Source organism: Oncorhynchus gorbuscha, linkage group LG25 (assembly GCF_021184085.1).
Source record: "Oncorhynchus gorbuscha isolate QuinsamMale2020 ecotype Even-year linkage group LG25, OgorEven_v1.0, whole genome shotgun sequence".
NCBI classification, from domain to species: domain Eukaryota; kingdom Metazoa; phylum Chordata; class Actinopteri; order Salmoniformes; family Salmonidae; genus Oncorhynchus; species Oncorhynchus gorbuscha.
Window position 1 is genome coordinate 5,457,336 of NC_060197.1, and position 25,840 is coordinate 5,483,175.

At 42.9% G+C, this 25,840-nt stretch overlaps 1 protein-coding gene across 9 annotated transcripts in view; it reads left to right on the forward strand.

Annotated features, from left to right (window-relative positions):
* Positions 1–25,840, forward strand: part of LOC124014314 (liprin-alpha-2-like) — a 261,318-nt gene that overhangs the window by 154,809 nt on the left and 80,669 nt on the right. For all 9 annotated transcript variants that reach the window (XR_006835003.1, XM_046329152.1, XM_046329154.1 and 6 more), the window contains one exon: positions 24,808–24,909. Coding sequence is in view for 8 of the 9 variants with exons in the window: in XM_046329152.1 (XP_046185108.1) it covers positions 24,808–24,909 (102 nt within the window). In the remaining variant the exon portion in view is untranslated. The remainder of the gene's footprint in view (positions 1–24,807; positions 24,910–25,840) is intronic.

Consider the following 25,840-nt stretch of genomic DNA (forward strand, 5'->3'; position numbering starts at 1 on the left):
GTTGACTTGCCTCTGGTGCACTTTGTCACTCTCTGACACACAGCCCTGCCCTATGGTCTCTCCAGCATGCTGATATTGGAATTGTTCATTTGTTCCGTCGGATATTTACAAGCCATTTCACTTTAATAGTATTTCCATGGCCAAACGGATAGACCGTTATGCTGCACCCACATAGTGTTTTAATGATCAGCCATTAGCCATTATATGGTCACCTTGATGACTTGAGCAGTCTCTCCAGGGTGCTGGTTAATCTGTGCAAGGTGCTCTGTGGTGTAATGTACAAGTAGTAAACATTTCTAGATGTCTCTTAAAGAGGTCGACCGATTATGATTTTTCACCGCCGATACCGATTATTGGAGGACCAAAAAAAGCCGATACCGATTAATCGGGCGATTTTTTTGTTTTTGTTTGTTGTAATAATGATAATTACAACAATACTGAATTAACACTTATTTTAACTGAATATAATACATCAATAAAATCAATATAGCCTTAAATAAATAATGAAAAATGTTCAATTTGGTTTAAATAATGCAAAAACAAAATGTTGGAGAATAAAGTAAAAGTGCAAAATGTGCCATGTAAGAAAGCTAACGTTTAAGTTCCTTGCTCAGAACATGAGAACATATGAAAGCTGGTGGTTCCTTTTAAACATGAATCTTCAATATTCCCAGGTAAGAAGTTTTAGGTTGTAGTTATTATAGGAATTATAGAACTATTTCTCTCTATACGATTTGTATTTCATATACCTTTGACTATTGGATGTTCTTATAGGCACTTTAGTATTGCCAGTGTAGCTTCCATCCCTCTCCTCGCCGCTACCTGGGCTCGAACCAGGAACACATCGACAACAGCTACCCTCGAAGCAGCGTTACCCATGCAGAGCAAGGGGAACAACTACTCCAAGTCTCAGAGTGAGTGACATTTGAAACGCTATTAGCGTGCACCCCGCTTACTAGCTAGCCATTTCACATCAGTTACACCAGCCTAATCTTGGGAGTTGATAGGCTTGAAGTCATTAACAGCGCAATTCTTGAAGCAATGCGAAGAGCTGCTGGCAAAACGCACGAAAGTGCTGTTTGAATGAATGCTTACGAGTCTGCTGGTGCCTACCACCGCTCAGTCAGACTGCTCTATCAAATCATAGACTTAATTATAACATAATAACACACAGAAATACGAGCCTTAGGTCATTAATATGGTCGAATCCGGAAACTATCATTTCCAAAACAAAATGTTTATTCTTTCAGTGAAGTACAGAACTGTTCCGTATTTATCTAACGGATGGCATCCCTCAGTCTAAATATTGCTGTTACATTGCACAACCTTCAATGTTATGTCATAATTACGTAAAATTCAGGCAAATTAGTTCGCAATGAGCCAGGCGGCCCAAACTGTTGCATATACCCTGACTCTGCGTGCAATGAACGCAAGAGAAGTGACACAATTTCACCTGGTTAATATTGCCTGCTAACCTTTCTTTTAGCTAAATATGCAGTTTTAAAAATATATACTTCTGTGTATTGATTTTAAGAAAGGCATTGATGTTTATGGTTAGGTACACGTTGGAGCAACGACAGTCCTTTCTCACGAATGCGCACCGCATCGATTATATGCATCGAGTATATGCAACGTGTGTAGTTATAACTAGTGATTATGATTGTTTTTTATAAGATAAGTTTAATGCTAGCTAGCAACTTGCCTTGGCTTCTTACTGCATTCACGTAACAGGTAGGCTCCTCGTGAGGCAGGTGGTTAGAGCGTTGGACTAGTTAACCGTAAGGTTGCAAGATTGAATCCCTGAGCTGACAAGGTAAAAATCTGTCCCCGAACAAGGCAGTTAACCCACCGTTCCTAGGCCGTCATTGAAAATAATAATGTGGTCTTAACTGACTTGCTTTGTTAAATAAAGTTGTAAAATAAATAAATAAATAAAATCGGTGTCCAAAAATAGCGATTTCCGATTGTTATGAAAATTTGAAATCGGCCCCAATTAATCGGCCATTCCGATTAATCGGTCGACCTCTAGTCTCTTACCATGCATACTTTAGAAATAGATCTTGACATTACTAGAGGAGCGTGGTCCAACTGGATATGCAACGTTTAATATTATTAGAATTTTATTTTAATTGAACCTTTATTGAACTAGGCAAGTCAGTTAAGAACAAATTCTTATTTACAATGACGGCCTACACCGGCCACACCTGGAAGACGCTATGGGACTCCCAATCACAGCCAGAACCAGGGTGTCTGTAGTGATGCCTCTAGCACTGAGATGCGGTGTCTTAGACCGCTGGCCACTCGGGAGCCTGATTATAAACTGGGTGGTTCGAGCCCTGAATGCTGATTGGCTGACAGCCATGGTATATCATACGGTATACCATGGTTATTACAAAACATGTACTTTTACTGCTCTAATTACGTTGGTAACTAGTTTATAATGGCAATAAGGCACCTCGGGGGTTTGTGATATATGGCCAATATAACACATCTCCTTGGGCCTTATTGCTTAAGTGTCTCATTAGAGCAACAGATGCAACCAGTATGTAGGGTAAAACAGTGTATTATAATGATTTACTCCTCTCACAACGGATTTTACACACATTATGCCTCCACATGTTGGGCTGTGAGTAATAAACAGATAGTTAACTTTGTTACACTTTGGATTTAGGGCAAAATACTGTAGCCTACATAATAATTGACTAAAGAATTGATTGAAACAGGCTGTATATAACTTTGGCCACAGTATGTTGGGATAGATAACTTTGTTACAGAATGAGTAGTTTCAAAATCCTGTTGTAGAAAAAAAACACCTGATGACTTGATTTGGGGACAGTGAATCATGTGGAGTTTGAGTGCCTCTCTCTCGCCACAGCCAGCTACAAGACGATATCCCTACTCCCCATGGTAGAATCCACTCCGAGAAATCAAATGTCTGATTTTTCTTACAGTGGGGAGAACAAGTATTTGATACACTGACGATTTTGCAGGTTTTCCTACTTACAAAGCATGTAGAGGTCTGTATTTTTTTAATCATAGGTACACTTCAACTGTGAGAGACGGAATCTAAAACAAAAATCCAGAAAATCACATTGTATGATTTTTAAGTAATTAATTTGCATTTTATTGCATGACATAAGTATTTGATGGAGGGAGCTGAAAGTCCGTATTGCCCAGCGACAGCCCCGAAACCTGAAGGATCTGGAGAAGGTCTGTATGGAGGAGTGGGCCAAAATCCCTGCTGCAGTGTGTGCAAACCTGGTCAAGTACTACAGGAAACGTATGATCTCTGTAATTGCAAACAAAGGTTTCTGTACCAAATATTAAGTTCTGCTTTTCTGATGTATCAAATACTTATGTCATGCAATAAAATGCTAATTAATTACTTAAAAATCATACAATGTGATTTTCTGGATTTTTGTTTTAGATTCCACCTCTCACAGTTGAAGTGTACCTATGATAAAATGACAGACCTCTACATGCTTTGTAAGTAGGAAAACCTGCAAAATCAGCAGTGTATCAAATACTTGTTCTCCCCACTGTAAGTCTCACGGAGGCACTTTAGTTTTTCTATGTCTATAACCATTACTTTCAGTCGACTTATTTTGTGCTCCCGATCTCTGATGATTCTTCAATTCAGTCTTTTGAGTGTCACTTTCCCTAGTGGAATGCAAGAAGAAAAGCCATGGCTCTAATCACTCTTTTGACCAGCCATCCAGAACTCAATGAAGGAGAGAGATGGGTTTTCAGCGGCCTCTTAGACCCAGGTATAGGAGAGAGGGAGGCTAGACATAAGAAGAGAGGGGGCAAAGAGTTAAGAGAGTACAAATCCCTCCTTTCATTTCCGCTGCCTCTTCCAGTCAATCGTCCAAACCGCAGCCACATCAAGACAAGGAGTTACCACTTAACCCGTCTTGGCTAGAAGAGTAAGAGAGACACAGAGCTCTCATCTCATCTCATCTCAAAGACTCATTGCAGGTGAAATGATCCCAGTTGAAAAGGAAGGAATATGGATGTTTTAAACACAGTTTAATGTGGTAATGATGTACAGTGGGGAGAACAAGTATTTGATACACTGCCGATTTTGCAGGGTTTCCTACTTACAAAGCATGTAGAGGTCTATAATTGTTTTTATCATAGGTACACTTCAACTGTGAGAGACAGAATCTAAAACAAAAATCCAGAAAATCACATTGTAGGATTTTTAAGTAATTTATTTGCATTTTATTGCATGACATAATTATTTGATCACCTACTAACCAGTAAGAATTCTGGCTCTCACAGACCTGTTACTTTTCTTTAAGAAGCCCTCCTGTTCTCCACTCAATACCTGTATTAACTGCACCTGTTTGAACTCCTACCTGTATAAAAGACACCTGTCAACACACTCAATCAAACAGACTCCAACCTCTCTACAATGGTCAAGACCAGAGAGCTGTGTAAGGACATCAGGGATACAATTGTAGACCTGCACAAGGCTGGGATGGGCTACAGGACAATAGGCAAGCAGCTTGGTGAGAAGGCAACAACTGTTGGCGCAATTTTTAGAAAATGGAAGAAGATGACGGTCAAGATGACGGTCAATCACCCTCGGTCTGGGGCTCCATGCAAGATCTCACCTCGTGGGGCATCAATGATCAGCGACAGCCCCGAAACCTGAATGAACTGGAGAAGGTCTGTATGGAGGAGTAGGCCAAAATCCCTGCTGCAGGGTTTTTTTTGCGTGCAAACCTGGTCAAGAACTACAGGAAACGTACGATCTCTGTAATTGCAAACAAAGGTTTCTGTACCAAATATTAAGTTCTGCTTTTCTGATGTATCAAATACTTATGTCATGCAATAAAATGCTAATTAATTTCTTAAAAATCTCTTTCTAGATTTTTGTTTTAGATTCCGTCTCTCACAGTTGAAGTGTCCCTATAATAAAAATCACAGAAATCACCTCTACATGCTTTGTAAGTAGGAAAACCTGTAAAATCGGCAGTGTATCAAATACTTGTTCACCCCACTGTATATGATATCCTTTCTAACGGCCAAAAAGTCCCTTAAGGTCTTTGGAGAGTGCCGTTTTTGCAGTCTGTTCTCCTGTTGTATGTACACTTTTCTTGTTGTGAAATCTCAGTCATACTTCAGTGTGTTCTCAGATGTACAAACAGCTCGTCAGTGTTTTGGATGTCTATGGCTAGTTCCCAAGAATGTTATCTGTGGAAGAAGGTAATGGTATCATCAATGCTTGCCCAGAATCCCTCTCTCTAAACTATTTAGGCCGAGCACCGTTCAAATCCCACAAGATGTATGATGATTTTAGAGTGTGGAAACTCACCCACGCGAGAGTCTCTGTTGCCTTGTTATCGGAGCCCAAACTAAATTGCGTTGGCTATCTGGCATGGCGGACTCCGTCCCGATTAAGGCCCACTTTGAACCAGAGCTCCACGGCCCACATTTATCAGCCGACACAGTCCTGCCTTTCACCCAGCTCCTCCCACTTTCCTGACAGCTACTCCAGCTGTGTTTGTGGAACAGATTAATCGCTATCCAGAGAGAGGATTTCACACTTTATCGTCCCCCGGGGATAAAGGTACGGCCGAGCCGCCATATCCACCATCTAGCCCCATCATATCTCTCCCTAGCACATAAAGACACCAGCTGGCTGAGGGTACACAGAATACAAACCCTTTCTCGCCATACTGAGATGGGTTCCCATCAAGCAACAGTGAGACACTCTCCACATGTTGATATGAAAGCCCAAGCTGGAGCATCGCTGACAAGCCAGGCAGACCTGTACATATTTCCATTTGATATGAGTAGAGACCGTGAACTCCAGGGAGGGATGGAGGGGCGCCCAGGTGGGAATGAGTGAGAGAGAGAGACTAGCAGTGATGCCCAAATGATCCCTGGAGAGCTTCTGCGTGTGTGGAGACATGGAGATAGGCCTGCATGAGTACCTCCACCACCTCCCTTATGAATGTAAATATACCATAATCCCATGCGGGCTGCCATCTTTAGGACGGGTGAGAAGACGGGGAGCTCTCAGCTATGAACATCATTCTATCTATCACCCCCCTCTACCCTATTCCATGCAAGGTGAAAGTGATTCCAGGCAGGAATACGGCCCTGATACAGTGCCTTCGGAACGTGTTCAGACCCCTTGACCTTTTCCACATTTTGTTAGGTTACAGCCTTATTCTAAAATGGATTCAATTGGGTTTTCTTCTCATCAATCTACACACAATACCCCATAATGACAAAGTAAAAACAGTAAAACAAAATGTTTTATTTGTAGCTAATTTATTATAAATAAAAAAGTGAAATCACTTTACATAAGTATTCAGACCCTTTACTCAGTACTTTGTTGAAGCACCTATGACAGTGATTATAGCTTCGAGTCTTCTTGGGTATGATGCTACAAGCGTAGCATACCTTCTCCCATTATTCTCTGCAGATCTTCTCAAGTTGGATGGGGAGTGTTGCAGCACAGCTATTTTCAGGTCTCTCCAGAGATGTTCGATCCGGTTCAAGTCCAGGCTCTGGCTGGGCCACTCAAGGACATTCAGAGACTTGTCCTGAAGCCACTCCTGTGTTGTCTTGGCTGTGTGTTTAGGGTTGTTGTCCTTTTGGAAGGTGAACCTTCACACCAGTCTGAGGTCCTGAGCGATCTGGAGCAGGTGTTTTATCAAGGATCTCTCTGTACTTTGCTCCGTTCATCTTTGCCTTGATCCTGACTAGTGTCCCAGTCCCTGCCGCTGAAAAACATCTCCACAGCATGATGCTGCTGCCACCATGCTTCACCGTAGGGATGGTGCCATGTTTCCTCCAGGCGTGATGCTTGGCATTCAGGCAAAATAGTTCAATCTTGGTTTCATCAGACCAGATAATCTTGTTTCTCATGGTCTGAGAGTCTTTAGGTGCCTTATAGCAAACTCCAAGCGGGCTGTCATGTGCCTTTTTACAGAGGAGTGGCTTCCGTCTGGTCACTCTACCAAAAAGGCCTGATTGGTGGATTGCTGCAGAGATGGTTGTCCTTCTGGAAGGTTCTCTCACCTCCACAGAGGAACTAGAGCTCTGTCAGAGTGACAATCAGGTTCTTGGTCACATCCCTGACCAAGGCCCTTCTCCCCCGATTGCTCAGTTTGTTCTGGCGGCCAGCTCTAGGAAGAGTCTTGGTGGTTCCAAACTTCTTCCATTTAAGAATGATGGTCCACTGTGTTCTTGGGAACCTTCAATGCTGCAGAATTGTTTTGGTACCCTTCCCCAGATCTGTGCCTCGACACAATCCGGTCTCGGAGCTCTAAGGACAATTGCTTCGACCTCATGGCTTGGTTTTCGCTCTGACATGCATTGTCAACTGTGGGACCTTTATATAGATAGGTGTGTGTCTTTCCAAATCATGTCCATTCAATTGAATTTACCACAGGTGGACTCCAATCAAGTTGTAGTGTTAGATTGCTGAGGATTTTTAGAACAAGGCTGTAATGTAACAAAATGTAGAAAAAGTCAAGGGGTCTGATTACTTTCCCAAAGCATTGTATGTCTCTCGGAGAGCTGTGGCACCTGTGCTTATGTGCCTTGGTTGTTGTGTCTCCTCCAGTGCATTGCCTTTCCATCGGTAATGGATGATGAGTGGGCTGACATTTGTGAAGTTGTTTTGTTACAAATGGCTAGCGACCATGTTTTTCACTGCCTCGCTCGCTGGCTGCTCATACTTATCTGGTCTAAATAAGAAGCGCATGTCACATTTGTTGTGAGTTGGTTAGGAGTTTGTGTCGACGCCAATGGATATGATTTGTTTTTCTTCCCATTCTGTCGCTGACCTTTTAAAGATGTACAGTCTATCAACGTGATGAATACGACAATTCCAGTGGGAATGCAAGTATCTATTTGTTGAGTGAGTGAAAGCAAACTTAACACACACATTTTGTACAGCTAGAAGTAGACTGTGTGTCTTGTGGATGAGCTGCCAGTCTTGGAGCCTCATTTTCATTCTCCTCATGAAACCTAAATCGTCCATGGTATTAAGAAGCCCTGTGACTTGTCTGCCCTGACCTTGGCCTCCTCTGAGCCTCCCCACTCATCTAATGTGGAAGGGGAGCAGGCTTTTCCTGCTGACAGCATGTATTGCTCTTTGACTGTGCTGCGGTACAGCCTGCTGTAACTGGTATCACCCCGTCTCTGGGGGGGAGAGAGACAGCAACATTCAATGTGAAATCATTGTGTATCATGTTGGGCCTTCCAGACATGCTGGTTACATTACAGTACAGTACATGTTATACAGGGGGGCCCATCTCCTAACGCCTGCCCCTACATACCCACAGAGGGGCCCATGACAGGGGGGTTGGGTCTGAGGAGATCAGAATTAGTTATTAGGGATGTGACAGGCAGTAAATCGCAGGGCTGTAATTTCCTCCACTCAGATATATAGCCCGGCCCCCGAGGGGCCTCTACAGTACAGCAACGACCACTCTTAGCTCTTCATCCAAAGGTCATTGTAATTCACACACACACCCTCCAGCACCCCATCCCCCTATGTTGGCCTGCACCCCCACCCCAGAAGCTTCTGGGGTGGGGGTGGAGGGGTTGACATTTCAGACCTTTGTCAGATCTTTGTGGCTGGTGATTGATGTGTCAGCTCGTCTCTCTCGAACGTGTCCATCTCTATCCTTTACAAGTAATTCCTTACCCAGGGGGGGCTGCTTCACTTGTAGCAGGCATGGGAACATGGGAATGACTGGTCCTCCGGGATGTGTCTATCAACATATCTTCTGATCTATAGTGCTGAGGCATCCTGTCAAACACAACAGATTTATAGAAATATAATCCCTAGACTTGAAAGGGAATTTCCATTCTAGGTATTCTATTTCTATGAGAGTCTTATTGAGTCCCAGAAGGACTGGATCTCTGTGTGAAATCAAAATTCTGCTGCTCATATTGTTTAATTTCCCAATTAATATTGGAAGTCATGCTGTTTAAAAGCTGCTCAGAGAGTATCCCATTACAAATCTCATCACGGTCAATCTGGCTGCATTACACCACATAGCTGAGTGAATTATAGCGATTCCCTGCTTTCATGGCCTGGTTCATTAAGTCACTAGTTAATTGTGAATGTCTAATTGGTGGTGAGCTCATTATGCACTAATGACTGACCTAAGGGCATTATTGTCATTAACGATGTATACAGTACCAGTCAAAAGTTTGGACACACCTACTCATTCCAGGGTTTTTCTTTATTTTTTACAATTTTCTACAATGTAGAATAATAGTGAAGACATCAAAACTATGAAATAACACATATGGAATCATGTAGTAACCAAATAAAGTGTTAAACAAATCAAAATATATTTTATATTTGAGATTCTTCAAATAGCCACCCTTTTCCTTGATGACAGCTTTGCACACTCTTGGTATTCTCTCAACCAGCTTCATGAGGTAGTCACCTGGCATTTCAATTGACAAGGTAGGGTTGGTATACAGAAGATAGCCCTATTTGGGAAAATAGTCCATATTATGGCAAGAACAGCTCAAATAAGCAAAAATAAATTGCAGTCCATCATTACTTTAAGACATGAAGGTCAGTTAATACGGAACATTTCAAGAACTTCGAAAGCGCTATGATGAAACTGGCTCTCATGAGGACCGCCACAGGAATGGAAGACCCAGAGTTCCCTCTGCTGCAGAGGATAAGTTCATTAGAGTTATCCGCCTCAGAAATTGCAGCCCAAATAAATGCTTCAGAGTTCAAGCAACAGACACATATCAACATCAACTGTTCAGAGGCCTGTGTGGATCAGGCCTTCATGGTCGAATTGCTGCAAAGAATCACTACTAAAGGACGACAATAAGAATAAGAGACTTGCTTGGACCAAGAAACACAAGCAATGGACATTAGACCGGTGAAAATGTGTTCTTTGGTCTGGAGTCCAAATTGGAGATTTTTGGTTCCAACAGCCGTGTCTTTGTGAGACGCGGTGTGGGTGAACAGATGATCTCTGTATGTGTAAAGCAGGGAGGTGGTGGTGTTATGGTGTGGGGGTGCTTTGCTGGTGACACTGTTATTTATTTAGAATTCAAGGCACACTTAACCGCATTGGCTACCACAGCATTCTGCAGCGATACGCCATCCCATCTGGTTTGGGCTTAGTGGGACTATCATTTGTTTTTCAACAGGAAAATGCCCCAACACACCTCCAGGCTGTGTCAGGGTTATTTGACCAAGAAGGAGAGTGATGGAGTGCTGCATTAGATGACCTGGCCTCCTGACCTGCCCTATTCTCCAGCAGCATACCACCCTGCATACCACTTCTGGTTTGCTTCTGAAGCTAAGCAGGGTTGGTCCTGGTCAGTACCTGGATGGGAGACCAGATGCTGCTGGAAGTGGTGTTGGAGGGCCAGTACGAGGCACTCTTTCCTCTGGTCTAAAAAAAAGAAATATCCCAATGCCCCAGGGCAGTGATTGGGGACACTGCCCTGTGTAGGGTGCTGTCTTTTGGATGGGACGTTAAACGGGTGTCCTGACTCTCTGAGGTCATTAAAGATCCCATGGCACTTATCGTAAGAGTAGGGGTGTTAACCACGGTGTCTTGGCTCATTTCCCAATCTGGCCCTTGAACCATCACGGTCACCTAATAATCCCCAGTTTACAATTGCCTCATTCATCACTCTCCTCTCCCCTGTAACTATTCCCCAGGTCGTTGCTGCAAATGAGAATGTGTTCTCAGTCAATTTACCTGGTAAAATAACGGATAAATGTAAAAAAAATCACCCAACCTCAACCCAATTGAAAAGCAGCCAGCAAGTGCTCAGCATATGTGGGAACTCCTTCATGACTGCTGGAAAAGCATTCCAGGTGATGGTGGTTGAGAGAATTCCAAGAGCATGCAAAGAAAGCTGTCATTAAGTCAAGGGTGGCTACTTTGAAGAATCACAAATGTTACATTTTATTTCATTTGTTTGACACTTTTTTTGGTTACTACATGATTCCATACGTGTTATTTCATAGTTTTCATGTCTTCACTATTATTCTACATTGTAGAAAATAGTTTTTTATTTTTTATTTTTTTAACCTGGAATGAGTAGGTGTCCAAACTTTTGACTGTTACTGTATAGCCGACAGATCTGAAACAGGACATGTAGTGTATAATTCCGATGCTGAAAGACAGAGTACCATAGTATAATGTGTTTTCTTTATGGTGCCCTATTGTTATATTTGTACAGGAAGCACTGAACCATAATCTACTGTCTGTATCATTAGTTAGTCCCAGTACGTCATTCAATGGAAGTATTTTGTTCAACATGAATTCTCCGAAATTATGAGCAAATACTTGTTTATCTAGAACAGATTTAACATCTTACCACCTATAAAGGAAATGGAGTAGTCTTTTTGCAATGCTGAGCAGTTTATATCCTGAAGTGTCTTTTGTACCAGACTATTGTCTATTCTGTACATTACTTTTCTGGGAATCAGTTCAAATTATGAGCCCAAAATCCAAAAAAAGAATCATGCTTTACAAAGTTGTTGTTGTGAAACGTATTGGTTTAGCCTTGTTTCTATACCGTGTAGTCATACAGCGGTCATTGATCAGAATCCATGTTGTTGTTACAGAAGCAGAAGAGATGCATCATTGAAAAACCCATTTTGAAAATGACAAGTGAATGGCAGTTGTTATATAGTGATGCTTGTCTCCTATGCACACTGTAGTCATAGATCTGTGAGGGTTCATGAACTGCTCAGTGCTTATACAGATTACCTTCTTGAATATTTAAAGGTGAGGAAATGAGCCTGCTCGCTGGGCTGAAACTCATTGTGCTGTGTGGCATCCTCTGGGACACACCTGGGTATTCTCTCTGGCTGCCTGGCTGGCTGGTCAACCGATGCTGGCTCAGGTGTCCACTTAACTGGCTTCTCATTTGCCAAGGACTGCCCTTACAGAATAACCTCTTCATCCCTACTGTTTCAGCTGTAGTTGTAAGCCTTATCTTGGAAACTTAAAAGTACAGGATGAATTAATGTATCCTGAACTTTGATACTTGCCCATGTGAATGTCTATATTGATATACCCATTCAGAGTTACAGGTTACAGTAGGGTTTTTATTAGACTCTTTTGTCTAGTAAAGGAGGAGATGATAGGAGATGTCCAGTACAAACACTGTACCGTATGGATATATGTGCCTCTTCCTCTCCGAGCTATCTCTGAAAGGTAGATAGTGAGAACATTGTCTTCATCGTATATTTATAAGCTGGGTGATTCTCATGAAACCCGTTTTACCATGGCAGTAGCAAATTGAGTTTGAAAACCATGATGCATCTTTAACAATCAATCTATCATTCATAGGCTGCCCTGTCCTCTCTCATAGTAGATTAGGTACTGTACATATAACAGGAGAGATATTGAAATATTGAAGAGATAGTCGAACAGCGTGATAAAACCAGCTGTACTATATGAAGAGTGGAAATACTGTCGTTCCTGATAAGTAAAGTATACAGTTGAAGTCGGAAGTTTACATACACTTATGTTGGAGTCATTAAAACTTGTTTTTCAACCACTCCAAAAATTTGTTAACAAACTATAGTTTTGGCAAGTCGGTTAGGACATCTACTTTGTGCATGACACAAGTCATTTTTCCAACAATTGTTTACAGACAGATTATTTCACTTATAATTCACTGTGATACAATTCCAGTGGGTCAGAAGTTTACATACACTAAGTTGACTGTGCCTTTAAACAGCATGGAAAATTCCAGAATATGATGTCATGGCTTTAGAAGCTCCTGATAGGCTAATTGACATAATTTGAGTCAATTGGAGGTGTACCTGTGGATGTATTTCAAGGCCAACCTTCAAACTCAGTGCCTCCTTGCTTGACATCACAGGAAAATCAAAATAAATCAGCCAAGACCTCAGGAAAAACAATTGTAGACCTCCACAAGTCTGGTTCATCCTTGGGAGCAATTTCCAAATTCCTGAAGGTACCACATTCATCTGTACAAACAATAGTATGCAAGTGTAAACACCATGGGACCACGCAGCCGTCATACTGCTCAGGAAGGAGACGCGTTCTGTCTCCTAGAGATGAACATACTTTGGTGCGAGGAGTGCAAATCAATCCCAGAACAACAGCAAAGGACCTTGTGAAGATTCTGGAGGAAACAGGTACAAAAGTGTCTATATCCACAGTAAAACGAGTCCTATATCGACATAACCTGAAAGTCCGCTCAGCAAGGAAGAAGCCACTGCTCCAAAACCGCCATAACAAAGCCAGACTACGGTTGCAACTGCACATGGGGACAAAGATCATACTTTTTGGATAAATGTCCTCTGGTCTGATGAAACAAAAATAGAACTGTTTGGCCATAATGACCATTGTTATGTTTGGGGGGAAAAGGGGGAGGCTTGCAAGCCGAAGAACACCATCCCAATCGTGAAGCACGGGGGTGGCAGCATCATGTTGTGGGGCTGCTGCAAGAGGGACTGGTGCACTTCACAAAATAGATGGCATCATGAGGCAGGATAATGATGTGGATATATAGACGCAACATCTTCGAGGCAGAGAATCCCAGTGGAGAGAGGGGAACCGGCCAGGCAGAGACAGCAAGGGCGGTTCGTTGCTCTAGAGCCTTTCCGTTCACCTTCACACTCCTGGGCCAGACTACACTCAATCACATGACCCACTGAAGAGATGAGTCTTCAGTAAAGACTTAAAGGTTTAGACCGAGTCTGCGTCTCTCACATGGGTAGGCAGATCATTCAATAAAAATTGATCTCTTGGAGAAAGCCCTGCCTCCAGCTGTTTGCTTAGAAATTCTAGGGACAATTAGGAGGCCTGCGTCTTGTGACCGTAGCGTATGTGTAGGTATGTACGGCAGAACCAAATCAGAAAGATAGGTAGGAGCAAGCCCATGTAATGCTTTGTAGGTTAGCAGTAAAACCTTGAAATCAGCCCTTGCCTTAACAGGAAGCCAGTGTAGGGAGGCTAGCACTGGAGTAATATGATCAAATTTTTTGGTTCTAGTCAGGATTCTAGCAGACGTATTTAGCACTAACTGAAGTTAATTTAGTGCTTTATCCGGGTAGCCGGAAAGTAAAGCATTGCAGAAGTCTAACCTAGTAACAAAAGCATGGATTAATTTTTCAGCATCATTTTTGGACAGAAATTTTTGCAATGTTACATAGATGTAAAAAAAACTGTCCTTGAAACATTATTGATATGTTCGTCAAAAGAGAGATCATGGTCCAGAGTAACGCCGAGGTCCTTCACAGTTTTATTTGAGACGACTGTACAACCATCAAGATTAATTGTCAGATTCAACAGAAGATCTCTTTGTTTCTTGGGACCTAGAACAAGCATCTCTGTTCTGTCCGAGTTTAAAAGTAGAAAGTTTGCAGCCATCCACTTCCTTATGTCTGAAACACAGGCTTTTAGCGAGGGCAATTTTGCGGCTTCACCATGTTTCATTGAAATGTACAGCTGTGTGTCATCCGCATAGCAGTGAAAGTTAACATTATGTTTTCGAATGACATCCCCAAGAGGTAAAATATATAGTGAAAACCGTAGTGGTCCTAAAACGGAACCTTGACGAACACTGAAATCTACAGTTGATTTGTCAGAGGACAAACCATTCACAGAGACAAACTGATATCTTTCTGACAGATAAGATCTAAACCAGGCCAGAACTTGTCCGTGTAGACCAATTTGGGTTTCCAATCTCTCCAAAAGAATGTGGTGATCGATGGTATCAAAAGCAGCACTAAGGTCTAGGAGCACGAGCCTCGGTCTGATGCCATTAAAAGGTCATTTACCACCTTCACAAGTGCAGTCTCAGTGCTATGATGGGGTCTAAAACCAGGCTGAAGCATTTTCTATACATTGTTTGTCTTCAGGAAGGCAGTGAGTTGCTGTGCAACAGCTTTTGCAAAAATAATTGAGAGGAATGGAAGAATCGATATAGGCCAATTCGTTTTTTATATTTTCTGGGTCAAGGTTTGTCTTTTTCCAGAGAGGCTTTATTACTGCCACTTTTAGTGAGTTTGGTATCCACATCCGGTGGATAGAGAGCAGTTTATTATATTCAACATAGGAGGGCCAAGCACCGGAAGCAGCTCTTTCAGTAGTTTCGTTGGAATAGTGTCCAGTATGCAGCTTTAAGGTTTAGAGGCCATGATTATTTTCACCATTGTGTCAAGAGATATAGTACTAAAACACTTGTCTATGTATACGGCCCCCTTGAACTTTGCGACCTTTTGCCACATTTCAGGCTTCAAACATAAAGATATAAAGCTGTATTTTTTGTGAAGAATCAACAACAAGTGGGACACAATCATGAAGTGGAACGACATTTATTGGATATTTCAAACTTTTTTAACAAATCAAAAACTGAAAAATTGGGCGTGCAAAATTATTCAGCCCCTTTAATTTCAGTGCAGCAAACTCTCTCCAGAAGTTCAGTGAGGATCTCTGAATGATCCAATGTTGACCTAAATGACTAATGATGATAAATACAATCCACCTGTGTGTAATCAAGTCTCCGTATAAATGCATCTGCACTGTGATAGCCTCAGAGGTCCGTTAAAAGCGCAGAGAGCATCATGAAGCACAAGGAACACACCAGGCAGGTCCGAGATACTGTTGTGAAGAAGATACAAAAAGATTTCCCAAGCTTTAAACATCCCAAGGAGCACTGTGCAAGCGATAATATTGAAATGGAAGGAGTATCAGACCACTGCAAATCTACCAAGACCTGGCCGTCCCTCTAAACTTTCAGCTCATACAAGGAGAAGACTGATCAGAGATGCAGCCAAGAGGCCCATTATCACTCTGGATGAACTGCAGAGATCTACAGCTGAGGTGGGAGACTCTGTCCATAGGACAACAATCAGTCATATATTGCACAAATCTGGCCTTTATGGAAGAGTGACAAGAAGAAAGCCATTTCTTAAAGATATCCATAAAAAGTGTCGTTTAAAGTTTGCCACAAGCCACATGGGAGACACACCAAACATGTGGAAGAAGGTGCTCTGGTCAGATGAAACCAAAATGGAACTTTTTGGCAACAATGCAAAACGTTATGTTTGGCGTAAACGCAACACAGCTCATCACCCTGAACACATCATCCCCACTGTCAAACATGGTGGTGGCAGCATCATGGTTTGGGCCTGCTTTTCTTCAGCAGGGACAGGGAAGATGGTTAAAATTGATGGGGAGATGGATGGAGCCAAATACAGGACCATTCTGGAAGAAAACCTGATGGAGTCTGCAAAAGACCTGAGACTGGGACGGAGATTTGTCTTCCAACAAGACAATGATCCAAAACATAAAGCAAAATCTACAATGGAATGGTTCAAAAATAAACATATCCAGGTGTTAGAATGGCCAAGTCAAAGTCCAGACCTGAATCTAATCGAGAATCTGTGGAAAGAACTGAAAACTGCTGTTCACAAATGCTCTCCATCCAACCTCACTGAGCTGGAGCTGTTTTGCAAGGAGGAATGGGAAAAAATTTCAGTCTCTCGATATGCAAAACTGATAGAGACATACCCCAAGCGACTTACAGCTGTAATCGCAGCAAAAGGTGGCGCTACAAAGTATTAACATAAGGGGGCTGAATAATTTTGCACGCCCAATTTTTCAGTTTTTGATTTGTTAAAAAAGTTTGAAATATCCAATAAATGTCGTTCCACTTCATGATTGTGTCCCACTTGTTGTTGATTCTTCGCAAAAAAATACAGTTTTATATCTTTATGTTTGAAGCCTGAAATGTGGCAAAAGGTCGCAAAGTTCAAGGAGGCCGAATACTTTCGCAAGGCACTGTACGTAAACTTCCTAATTCAACTGTATATACACATATTTGAGATCACACAAACAAGGGTTTGGGATTTTGTCTTAATGTCTTGTTCAACGCCTGGGTGGTTCCTACAATCCTCTCTGATCGGCATAATTAAAGTCGTGATGCGTATAACAATAGCTCCCTTCTCAACTCAGAGTTTGTTGTTGCTATGGCTTGCATGATTTGTTAGTTTTTTTTCGGAGAAAAGGGCATCTAGAGGTTATTTAATCTGTTTGTCTCATATTTAAGATTCTGCTAGAGTTTGGAAGTTACATGTACTTTCGTAACTACATTTTTCAACACCCTCTCTTCTTGAAGACGCCTAGCTGCGTGCCCACGGGGGTATTGAAGTATTTCCCATCGCTTCCAGCACTCCTTTTACAATACCTCTCCATATTCAATACATTGCCTTGTATTGAAGCCTCTGAATCATGATCCACTGGTGTCTCCAAATGACTGATGCCCATTTACTTTGGGCCTTGTTTTAGTCTCGTAGCATAAGCCTCCCTGTCCTGAGCTGAATTTCAAACGCACCCACAGACGCACATAGGCTGTCTTTGGATCACACACCCCGTGAGGAAACTCCCAGTGTTCCTCTGTTTCCTGTCTGTACTGACGTGCTCCTCATCTCCTCCAGTTGTTTCAATTAGAGCTTCACCGCCGAGGGATGGGCCTGCTCAGGTAATGAGAGGGAGCAATATACACAACTGGGTCCACTTCCTGGATAGAGTTAGTTCTATTTTGGTGCATTTTTAAAAGCTCCCCTCAGTTTTTCTGCTCTCTTGGCCTGACCCGGACAAACTGTTGGTGCTAACTATATAATTGGGACCATGAGTTTTTCCTGACAGGGAAATACTTTATACTGCACATAACTCATTAAGTAATCCATCTTATAAAGTAAACCCTCTACCCTAACTCCCCTGTTCCCCCTCCTACAGCCTCATTTAGAACAGCAAGGCTCACACTGTCTTGATGCTAATCTCGTCTCCCACAGACTCACACCTCTGAAGTACAGACTGAGACAGCGTTCGTTCTGATCAACACCTCCCAATTATCACTTACAGAAGCTTGTCGGGGGACTTGGGTGGCGCAGGAGTACAGCGTTTGCCAGCACACAGAGGCCCCTAACATTCTCTTCCCAATCCAGTACCTCTCTCTCTTGCTTACTGGGCCCCCTATGCCCCTGGTTTTGGCCCCCATTAAACTGTACACTCTTAGAATTAAGGGTGACTTGAGGAACCCTGGAGTTCCTTAAGGAATCATTGCAATCAATGCGTTCATATTTTCATCTTTGGTTGGTTGAGAGGTTCTTGGAGGAACCTTTTAATATGTCAATGGGCGCGTGCGGAGCACTTTGAATTGATATCGTCATTGGATTTGTTGCTCTGCCAGACTCAGAAGATATGTGGTTTTAGGCGATGGCTACATGGGTTAGACTGTACAATGAAAGACACGCCTCCAATAAGCTACTCTCCTATCTTCTGCTGCTGCTACAATATATTTTTAAAGTTCCAAATTGAACCCCTCCCAACACAAAAAGGTTGAACCTTTACACAGAGATTCTTCAAAAAACCTTTTCAGAGGGCTTCCTCAAGGAACCTTTTGGACCTGAAAAGGTTCCCTTACAGTGGCAATCATTTGAACCGCAAAAGGTTCTTCAAGGCTTCTTTACGTCTAAGAGTGTGCTGGATATAGGTAGCTAGTTAGATGTGGTTCCCACTGGATCTGTGCTTGTATAACCACAGCAGATGTTGAAGGTCTCTGTAAGTGAAGCAGAAAGATTGGGTTATCACGCAAGCATGTGCATCCCTGAACACTCAGGGGCTTTGCACTCTCTTTCACCTATCTCTCCATCTCCAGCTCTCTCTGCCAGTGGGCCACTTTGGGTTCTGGACACTTCTGGATGAGTTGCTTCCAATGAGGCGAAATCACCAAGTGAAGTAGCTCATTATTGTCTTAACACCCCCTATGCTCTCTTCCATTTCACCTAGCAACTTATCTATGAGGCATTGTCCTAGGAATATAATATCACCGTTCTACATTACTTACTGGAGTGGATTGAGACACATTGTTTTTGGATATGAATCATTTGAAACGGTAGGAACATTAGAAATAGTTTTTGCTTTCTGATAGTTGAAATAACGTGTTACGCTCTGCCTGACGTGCGTTATGGAGGCGACCATGTTTATATCACCAAACTAAAAACTAAACAGTGTAATCTTCACTTTGATGACACAGTGAGTCACCATATGTGGCCGGGGACAGAAAACAACTCCAGGATATTGAATATAAATGTAAACAACGTAAGCAGAATAACTCGTTTAAATGACTCTGTATTACACCTGTAACTAGATCAGCATCTACAACCGTGACATACATTACAATCGCTAGATATAAACAACAAATATATCAGCTAGTTTGGTCCTAACGTGTTATCCTGGTAGTTTGATGAGCGTTGCTTGTTCAAGTCGTGTGACTCCCCCCCCCCACCTTTTCGCTTTCCTTGCGATCCGTGTGATGGTTTGATTGCGAGACCATGCCATTAATTAAATAGTGTGAGGGTGTGATCACTCGAGCAAACACCCATTCAGGCCCGCATACCCACAATGTACTGCTGCTTTGGCTTCCTGTTTGATCATATTCCTACTTTCTGAAGAGTGTATTACAGATGAGCTGTGTTCGACTACCCATACTGTATACATAATGAGTATATACTACATACTATTAGGGTGTGTTCGTAAATTCAATCTGGAGTGCCAGAGTGCGCTTTGGGCGTTCATAAATTCAGAGCATTGTTAGATTGACCGTTTGTAAATTCAGAGCGTTTCGCTCTCGGAGCATTCACAGCGCACACTGGCAGTCAATCACCCAAGCTAACTGGCTAGTTTACTAGCTACTTCCAGAGACAAATGAGAGAACATCTCAATCTGACCATTTTACTCACTTTAGCAGAGTTGGTTAGACTGTTTTCATGTTATCCATGGCGTTGGTGACTGTAACAATTTAATTACGCTTCTTTGCCAAAGTTTACTGACACTGGCCATATTCAAAGGGTGTTGAGTGTTCGTAAATTCAGAGTGCGCTCTGGATTTTCTTAAATCAGTGTACACTGCTTGTATACTTCGTATTGTAACAAATTTAGTACGACATTCGGGAATGTTTGGCATTCTAACTACATCCATACTACGAATAATAAGCATACTATATACTCAATTCACGTCACAAATAGTGCAGTTAGTATGAGTGTTTGAACACAGCTATGGAGTTGGTGTGGATGGGCAATTTATTGGACGTTTTTGAAGTCTCCTCTTTTTTAGTGGTGCTTTTCTTTAGTGCTTCCAATAGCAATCCTTCTCCGGGCTGGCAATGTTGGCCTTTAGGAAGAGGCAGTGTTTAATAAAAACATGTCAGGACCCTGTGGACCAGATCGTTTCATTTTGAAGGAGGGATTTGGGTGAGACAGCTGGTTTAACAGCTCAGCCAGTTAGAACTAGAATGAGTGATAGAGTGTGTGTGTGTGTCAGAACTTGTACTGTACCCCACAGCCTTTTCTACACCTGCCAAGGTTCTGTTCGGCCACCCGAGCAGAAGTCAGTGTGTGTTCGTCAAGGCGGGGCGACGCATAAACATGAAACTGCTACCTCTCTCAGCGATTTGTTGCACTAAGGGAAACATGGTAACATTTATTAAAAAATACATGTTTCTCTGACAATGGCTGTACTAAGTTGACATGACTTTTAAGTTATCTCAGAACTCTAAAATGTCCAGTACTTGAAGGATGTTGTATATTGAGATGGAGCAGAGGGATAGGGTCATGTTTATTTTATTTCACCTTTATCTAACCAGGTAGGCAAGTTGAGAACAAGTTCTCATTTACAATTGTGACCTGGCCAAGATAAAGCAAAGCAGAGTTACACATGGAGTAAAACAAACATACAGTCAATAATACAGTAGAAAAATAAGTCTATATACGATGTGAGCAAATGAGGTGAGATAAGGGAGGTAAAGGCAAAAAAAGGCCATGGTGCGAAGTAAATACAATATAGCAAGTAAAACACTGGAATGGTAGATTTGCAGTGGAAGAATGTGCAAAGTAGAAATAAAAATGGGGCGCAAAGGAGCAAAATAAATATATAAATACAGTAGGGGAAGAGGTAGTTGTTTGGGCTAAATTATAGATGGTGATCTGTGAGCTGCTCTGACAGCTGGTGAGGGAGATAAGTGTTTACAGTTTCAGAGATTTTTGTAGTTCGTTCCAGTCATTGGCAGCAGAGAACTGGAAGGAGAGGCGGCCAAAGGAAGAATTGGTTTTGGGGGTGACCAGAGAGATATACCTTCTGGAGCGCGTGCTACAGGTGGGTGCTGCTATGGTGACCAGCGAGCTGAGATAAGGGGGGTCTTTACCTAGCAGGGTCTTGTAGATGACATGGAGCCAGTGGGTTTGGCGACGAGTATGAAGCGAGGGCCAGCCAACGAGAGCATACAGGTCGAAGTGGTGGGTAGTATATGGGGCTTTGGTGACAAAACGGATGGCACTGTGATAGACTGCATCCAATTTATTGAGTAGGGTATTGGAGGCTATTTTATAAATGACATCGTCGAGGATTGGTAGGATGGTCAGTTTTACGAGGGTATGTTTGGCAGCATGTTTGAAGGTTGCTTTGTTGCGAAATAGGAAGCCAATTCTAGATTTAACTTTGGATTGGAGATGTTTGATGTGAGTCTGGAAGGAGAGTTTACAGTCTAACCAGACACCTAGGTATTTGTAGTTGTCCACATATTATAAGTCAGAACCGTCCAGAGTAGTGATGCTGGACGGACGGGCAGGTGCAGGCAGCAGGCAGAAGAGCATGCGTTTAGTTTTACGTGTATTTAAGAGCAGTTGGTGGCCACGGAAGGAGAGTTGTATGGCATTGAAGCTCGTCTAGAGGGTTGTTAACACAGTGTCCAAAGAAGGGCCAGAAGTATACAGAATGGTGTCGTCTGCGTAGAGGTGGATCAGAGACTCACCAGCAGCAAGAGTGACATCATTGATGTATACAGAGAAGAGAGTCGGCCCAAAAATTGAACCCTGTGGCACACCCCATAGAGATTGCCAGAGGCCCGGACAACAGGCCCTCCGATTTGACACACTGAACTATCAGAGAAGTAGTTGGTGAACCAGGCGAGGCAGTCATTTGAGAAACCAAGGCTATCGAGTCTGCCGATTAGGATGTGGTGATTGACAGAGTCAAAAGCCTTGGCCAGGTCAATGAATACGGCTGCACAGTATTGTTTCTTATCGATGGAGGTTAAGATATCGTTTAGGACCTTGAGCGTGGCTGAGGTGCACCCATGACCAGCTCTGAAAAAAAAAATACCCAGGCATCCTCTACTGACGGGATGAGATCAATATCCTTCCAAGATACCCGGGCCAGGTCTATTAGAAAGGCCTGCTCGCTGAAGTGTTTTAGGGAGCATTTGACAGTGATGAGTGGAGGTCGCTTGACCGCTGACCCACTACGAATGCAGGCAATGAGGCAGTGATCACAGAGATCTTGGTTGAAAACAGCAGAGGTGTATTTAGAGGGCAAGTTGGTTAGGATGATATCTATGAGGGTGCCTGTGTAATGGCTTTGAGGTGGTACCTGGTAGGTTCATTGATCATTTGTGTGAGATTGAGGGCATCAAGCTTAGATTGTAGGATGGCTGGAGTGTTAAGCATGTTCCAGTTTAGGGTACCTAGCAGCACGAGCTCTGAAGATAGAAGGGGGACAATCAGTTCACATATGGTGTCCAGAGCACAGCTGGGGGCAGAGGGTAGTCTATAGCAGGCTGCAACGGTGAGAGACTTGTTTTTAGAGAGTTGGATTTTTAAAAGTAGAAGTTAAAATTGTTTGGTTACAGACCTGGATAGTAAGCCTAAAGAGTTCTGTCCATCTCTGCAGTAGATTGCAACACCGCCCCCTTTAGCCGTTCTTGTGGTGGTCTCTCTGTGGTGGTCTCTCTGTGGTGGTCTCTCTGTGGTGGTCTCTCTGTGGTGGTCTCTCTGGCCTGTGAGCCTGTCTGTTTCATTGACCCTGAAGGACAACTAGGCGAAACAACGTAATTGTAACATAACTAAAGACTGTGCAGTTATATAAATAACTAGATTTAGTAAAATACCAATATGCCAGCATGCAATTTCATATCTGAAGGACTTTATAGAGACCAATACAATAACCAGCAATAATTAGAGGGCCATTGCAGCACAGGAGTAAGAAAAATCTATGCATCTTAATGTGGTCTCATTGTCATTGAAGGGCAAGTTACATGCTCCCAATTCTCCCATCTCGAAACACACACACACACACACACACACACACACACACACACACACACACACACACACACACACACACACACACACACACACACACACACACACACACACACACACACACACACACACACACACACACACACACACACACACACACACACACCTTCCACATCTTCATCACTGAGCCCATCCTCATGTTTGTTGATCGTTCACTTGTTATTGACTTCTCAACTGACCTCGGAATCAAATCAAAACTTCAACCCCTCCTGCCACTCAAAAGGCCCACAGCAGACACTAGTTTGCATGTTTTATATCCTCTACCTGGCCACTGTGCCCCCCTTCAAGACCTGTCGGCTCCCAATGTGTTTAATTTATGACAGGCTGAAGGTTTGAAGTCATGTCGATGTCAGTCATTCTGTCAAGGTTGTTTACCTAAATGTACCAACACCAGAGAATACAGTAGAGTCTAGACAACACTTAGGGTGAGTGAGTAACAAATAGCACAGCAAATGGTTAGAGACACCCACACTTCCCCCACAGTCTCCCCGGCCAGAGAGAGTGTTTTTGGGATAATGACGGGTCATATAGTGGACCTGTGGACCTCGGTCCTGCGGGGGTAATTGGCCCATTGGTTCTGTGGCATTTAAATCCAGCCGTCAATTATCCATCTGCTGAGAGACGGATGGACGGGCACAGGCAGTTAGCTTTAGCTCTGCATGCTGTCTCTCTCTACTATCAGATAACACACACATCTATTCTGACTCCGTAAGGTTAGTTTAGGCACTCCTGCTTCAGTTGTCTGGATACCTGCTGTGTTGTTGTTGTTATATGACAGCATCTCAGTAAGGAATACTTACAGAAGTTAGTTTGTGGCCAATTTAGCTGTACAGGAGCATTATTGTTCTATTTATTGATCGACTGAAATACTGACTCCCATCTTATTTCATAGGGCGTTACACTGACCAGTGGACAGTGACTGCCTTCCATGCTTGGTTTGTAATGCTGGCCTGCGCAATGATTCTGCCAACACACTTCTTTTTGCTTCGTGCTGACAGTACAGTACAGTACAGTACAGTACAGTACAGTAGTCATGCTTAAGTCCACTATGGCCAGGTGCCCACTAGACTCCTCGGGGGGCCAATCCTCTTACAGCATGTGTGTAGAGATTACCATTAGCACATTCACCTTATATTCTCAGCCAAACCGAATTTGCACTTTTCCCTGAACCCACGGCTTTTAACCTGTTTTCGGTGGTGGTGGTCGTCTGGAAACACATCGTCAAAGTCTGGGGTATCCACAGTAAGATCAGGGAGTCAGTTTGTCTAATTTAGCCTACAGTGCAACCCAATGGGGAAAAGAAACATCAGGGAACCAGAACACCATCAATAACATAAAGGGATAATTATAGACGGCTCTTTTCCCTTTGGATTGGACATGATTAACAGAGTTTTTGAACTATGTCTGTGAACTGTGGGCTTGTCCATTGAGTATGACATGTGAATGATGGGGGGGGGGGCTTGTTTAATGACTGTCTCATATTTCCTAACGATATTGTGCGGTATGGATGCCAATGACATGGATGGCTTTGTGCGAACTGTTTTCTGGGTTGTGGTGATGAAGATGAAGATGTATTGTGTGTTATGGATGGTGCTGTGATGCTGACCTCTATGTTCTGTGTTGTTGCTGTACAGGAGTTTGCAGCCCTGACCAAGGAGCTGAACGTGTGCAGAGAGAACCTTCTGGAGAAGGAGGAGGAGATCTCTGAGCTCAAGGCCGAGAGGAACAACACCAGGGTACGTGGAGAGGAGACACACGCTCACTCATGCGCACGAGCAGACACAAGAATGCGCGCGCGTGCACACAGACACACATTTTTTTCTGCCCAATTCTAACCTCATACATTGACCTGAACCAGAACGGCTCAGAGTCTATGGAGATCAAATCAAATCAAATTTGCCACATGTGCCGATACAAGTGTAGACTCAAGTGTACAAGTGTACCGTGCAATGCTTACTTACAAGTCCTTAACCAAAAGTGAAGTTCAAGAAGAAGAAAATATTTACCAAGTAGGCTAAAATAAAAAGTACTAATAAAAGTAACACAATAAGAATTACAATAACGAGGCTATATACAGGGGGCCCCGGTACCGAGTCAGTGTGTGGGGGTACAGGCTAGTTGAGGTAATCTGTACATGTAGATGGGGGCAAAGTGACTATGCATAGGTAACAAACAAACAATGTTTTCATCTGTTAACGCGGTTGACTGGTCATCTGTAACATAGGTCAATGGAACCGGTAGCCTGCATTTCCCCTGGGGACAGATTTGGAACCCATATACATTAGAGCCTCTGAATTCCATTTCCGATTAATACCCTTTCATTGGGCAGAGAAACCAAACTCTGCTATTGACAGATAAGGCTGCTCTTTTCCCACCAGGCTGTATAATGGGAGACTCACATAGTCACACCGCCATTTTAGTAAACCTGTCACCTCGCAAAAGAAGACGAAGAAGAAGGAGGGAGGGAGGGAGAGAGAGGGAGAGAGAGGGAGAGAGGGAGAGAGAGAGAGAGAGAGAGAGAGAGAGAGAGAGAGAGAGAGAGAGAGAGAGAGAGAGAGAGAGAGAGAGAGAGAGAGAGAGAGAGAGAGAGAGAGAGAGAGAGAGAGAGAGAGAGAGAGAGAATTTAGTCTCTCTCTTCATTATCACCTTGAATTCTATGCAGAGCGA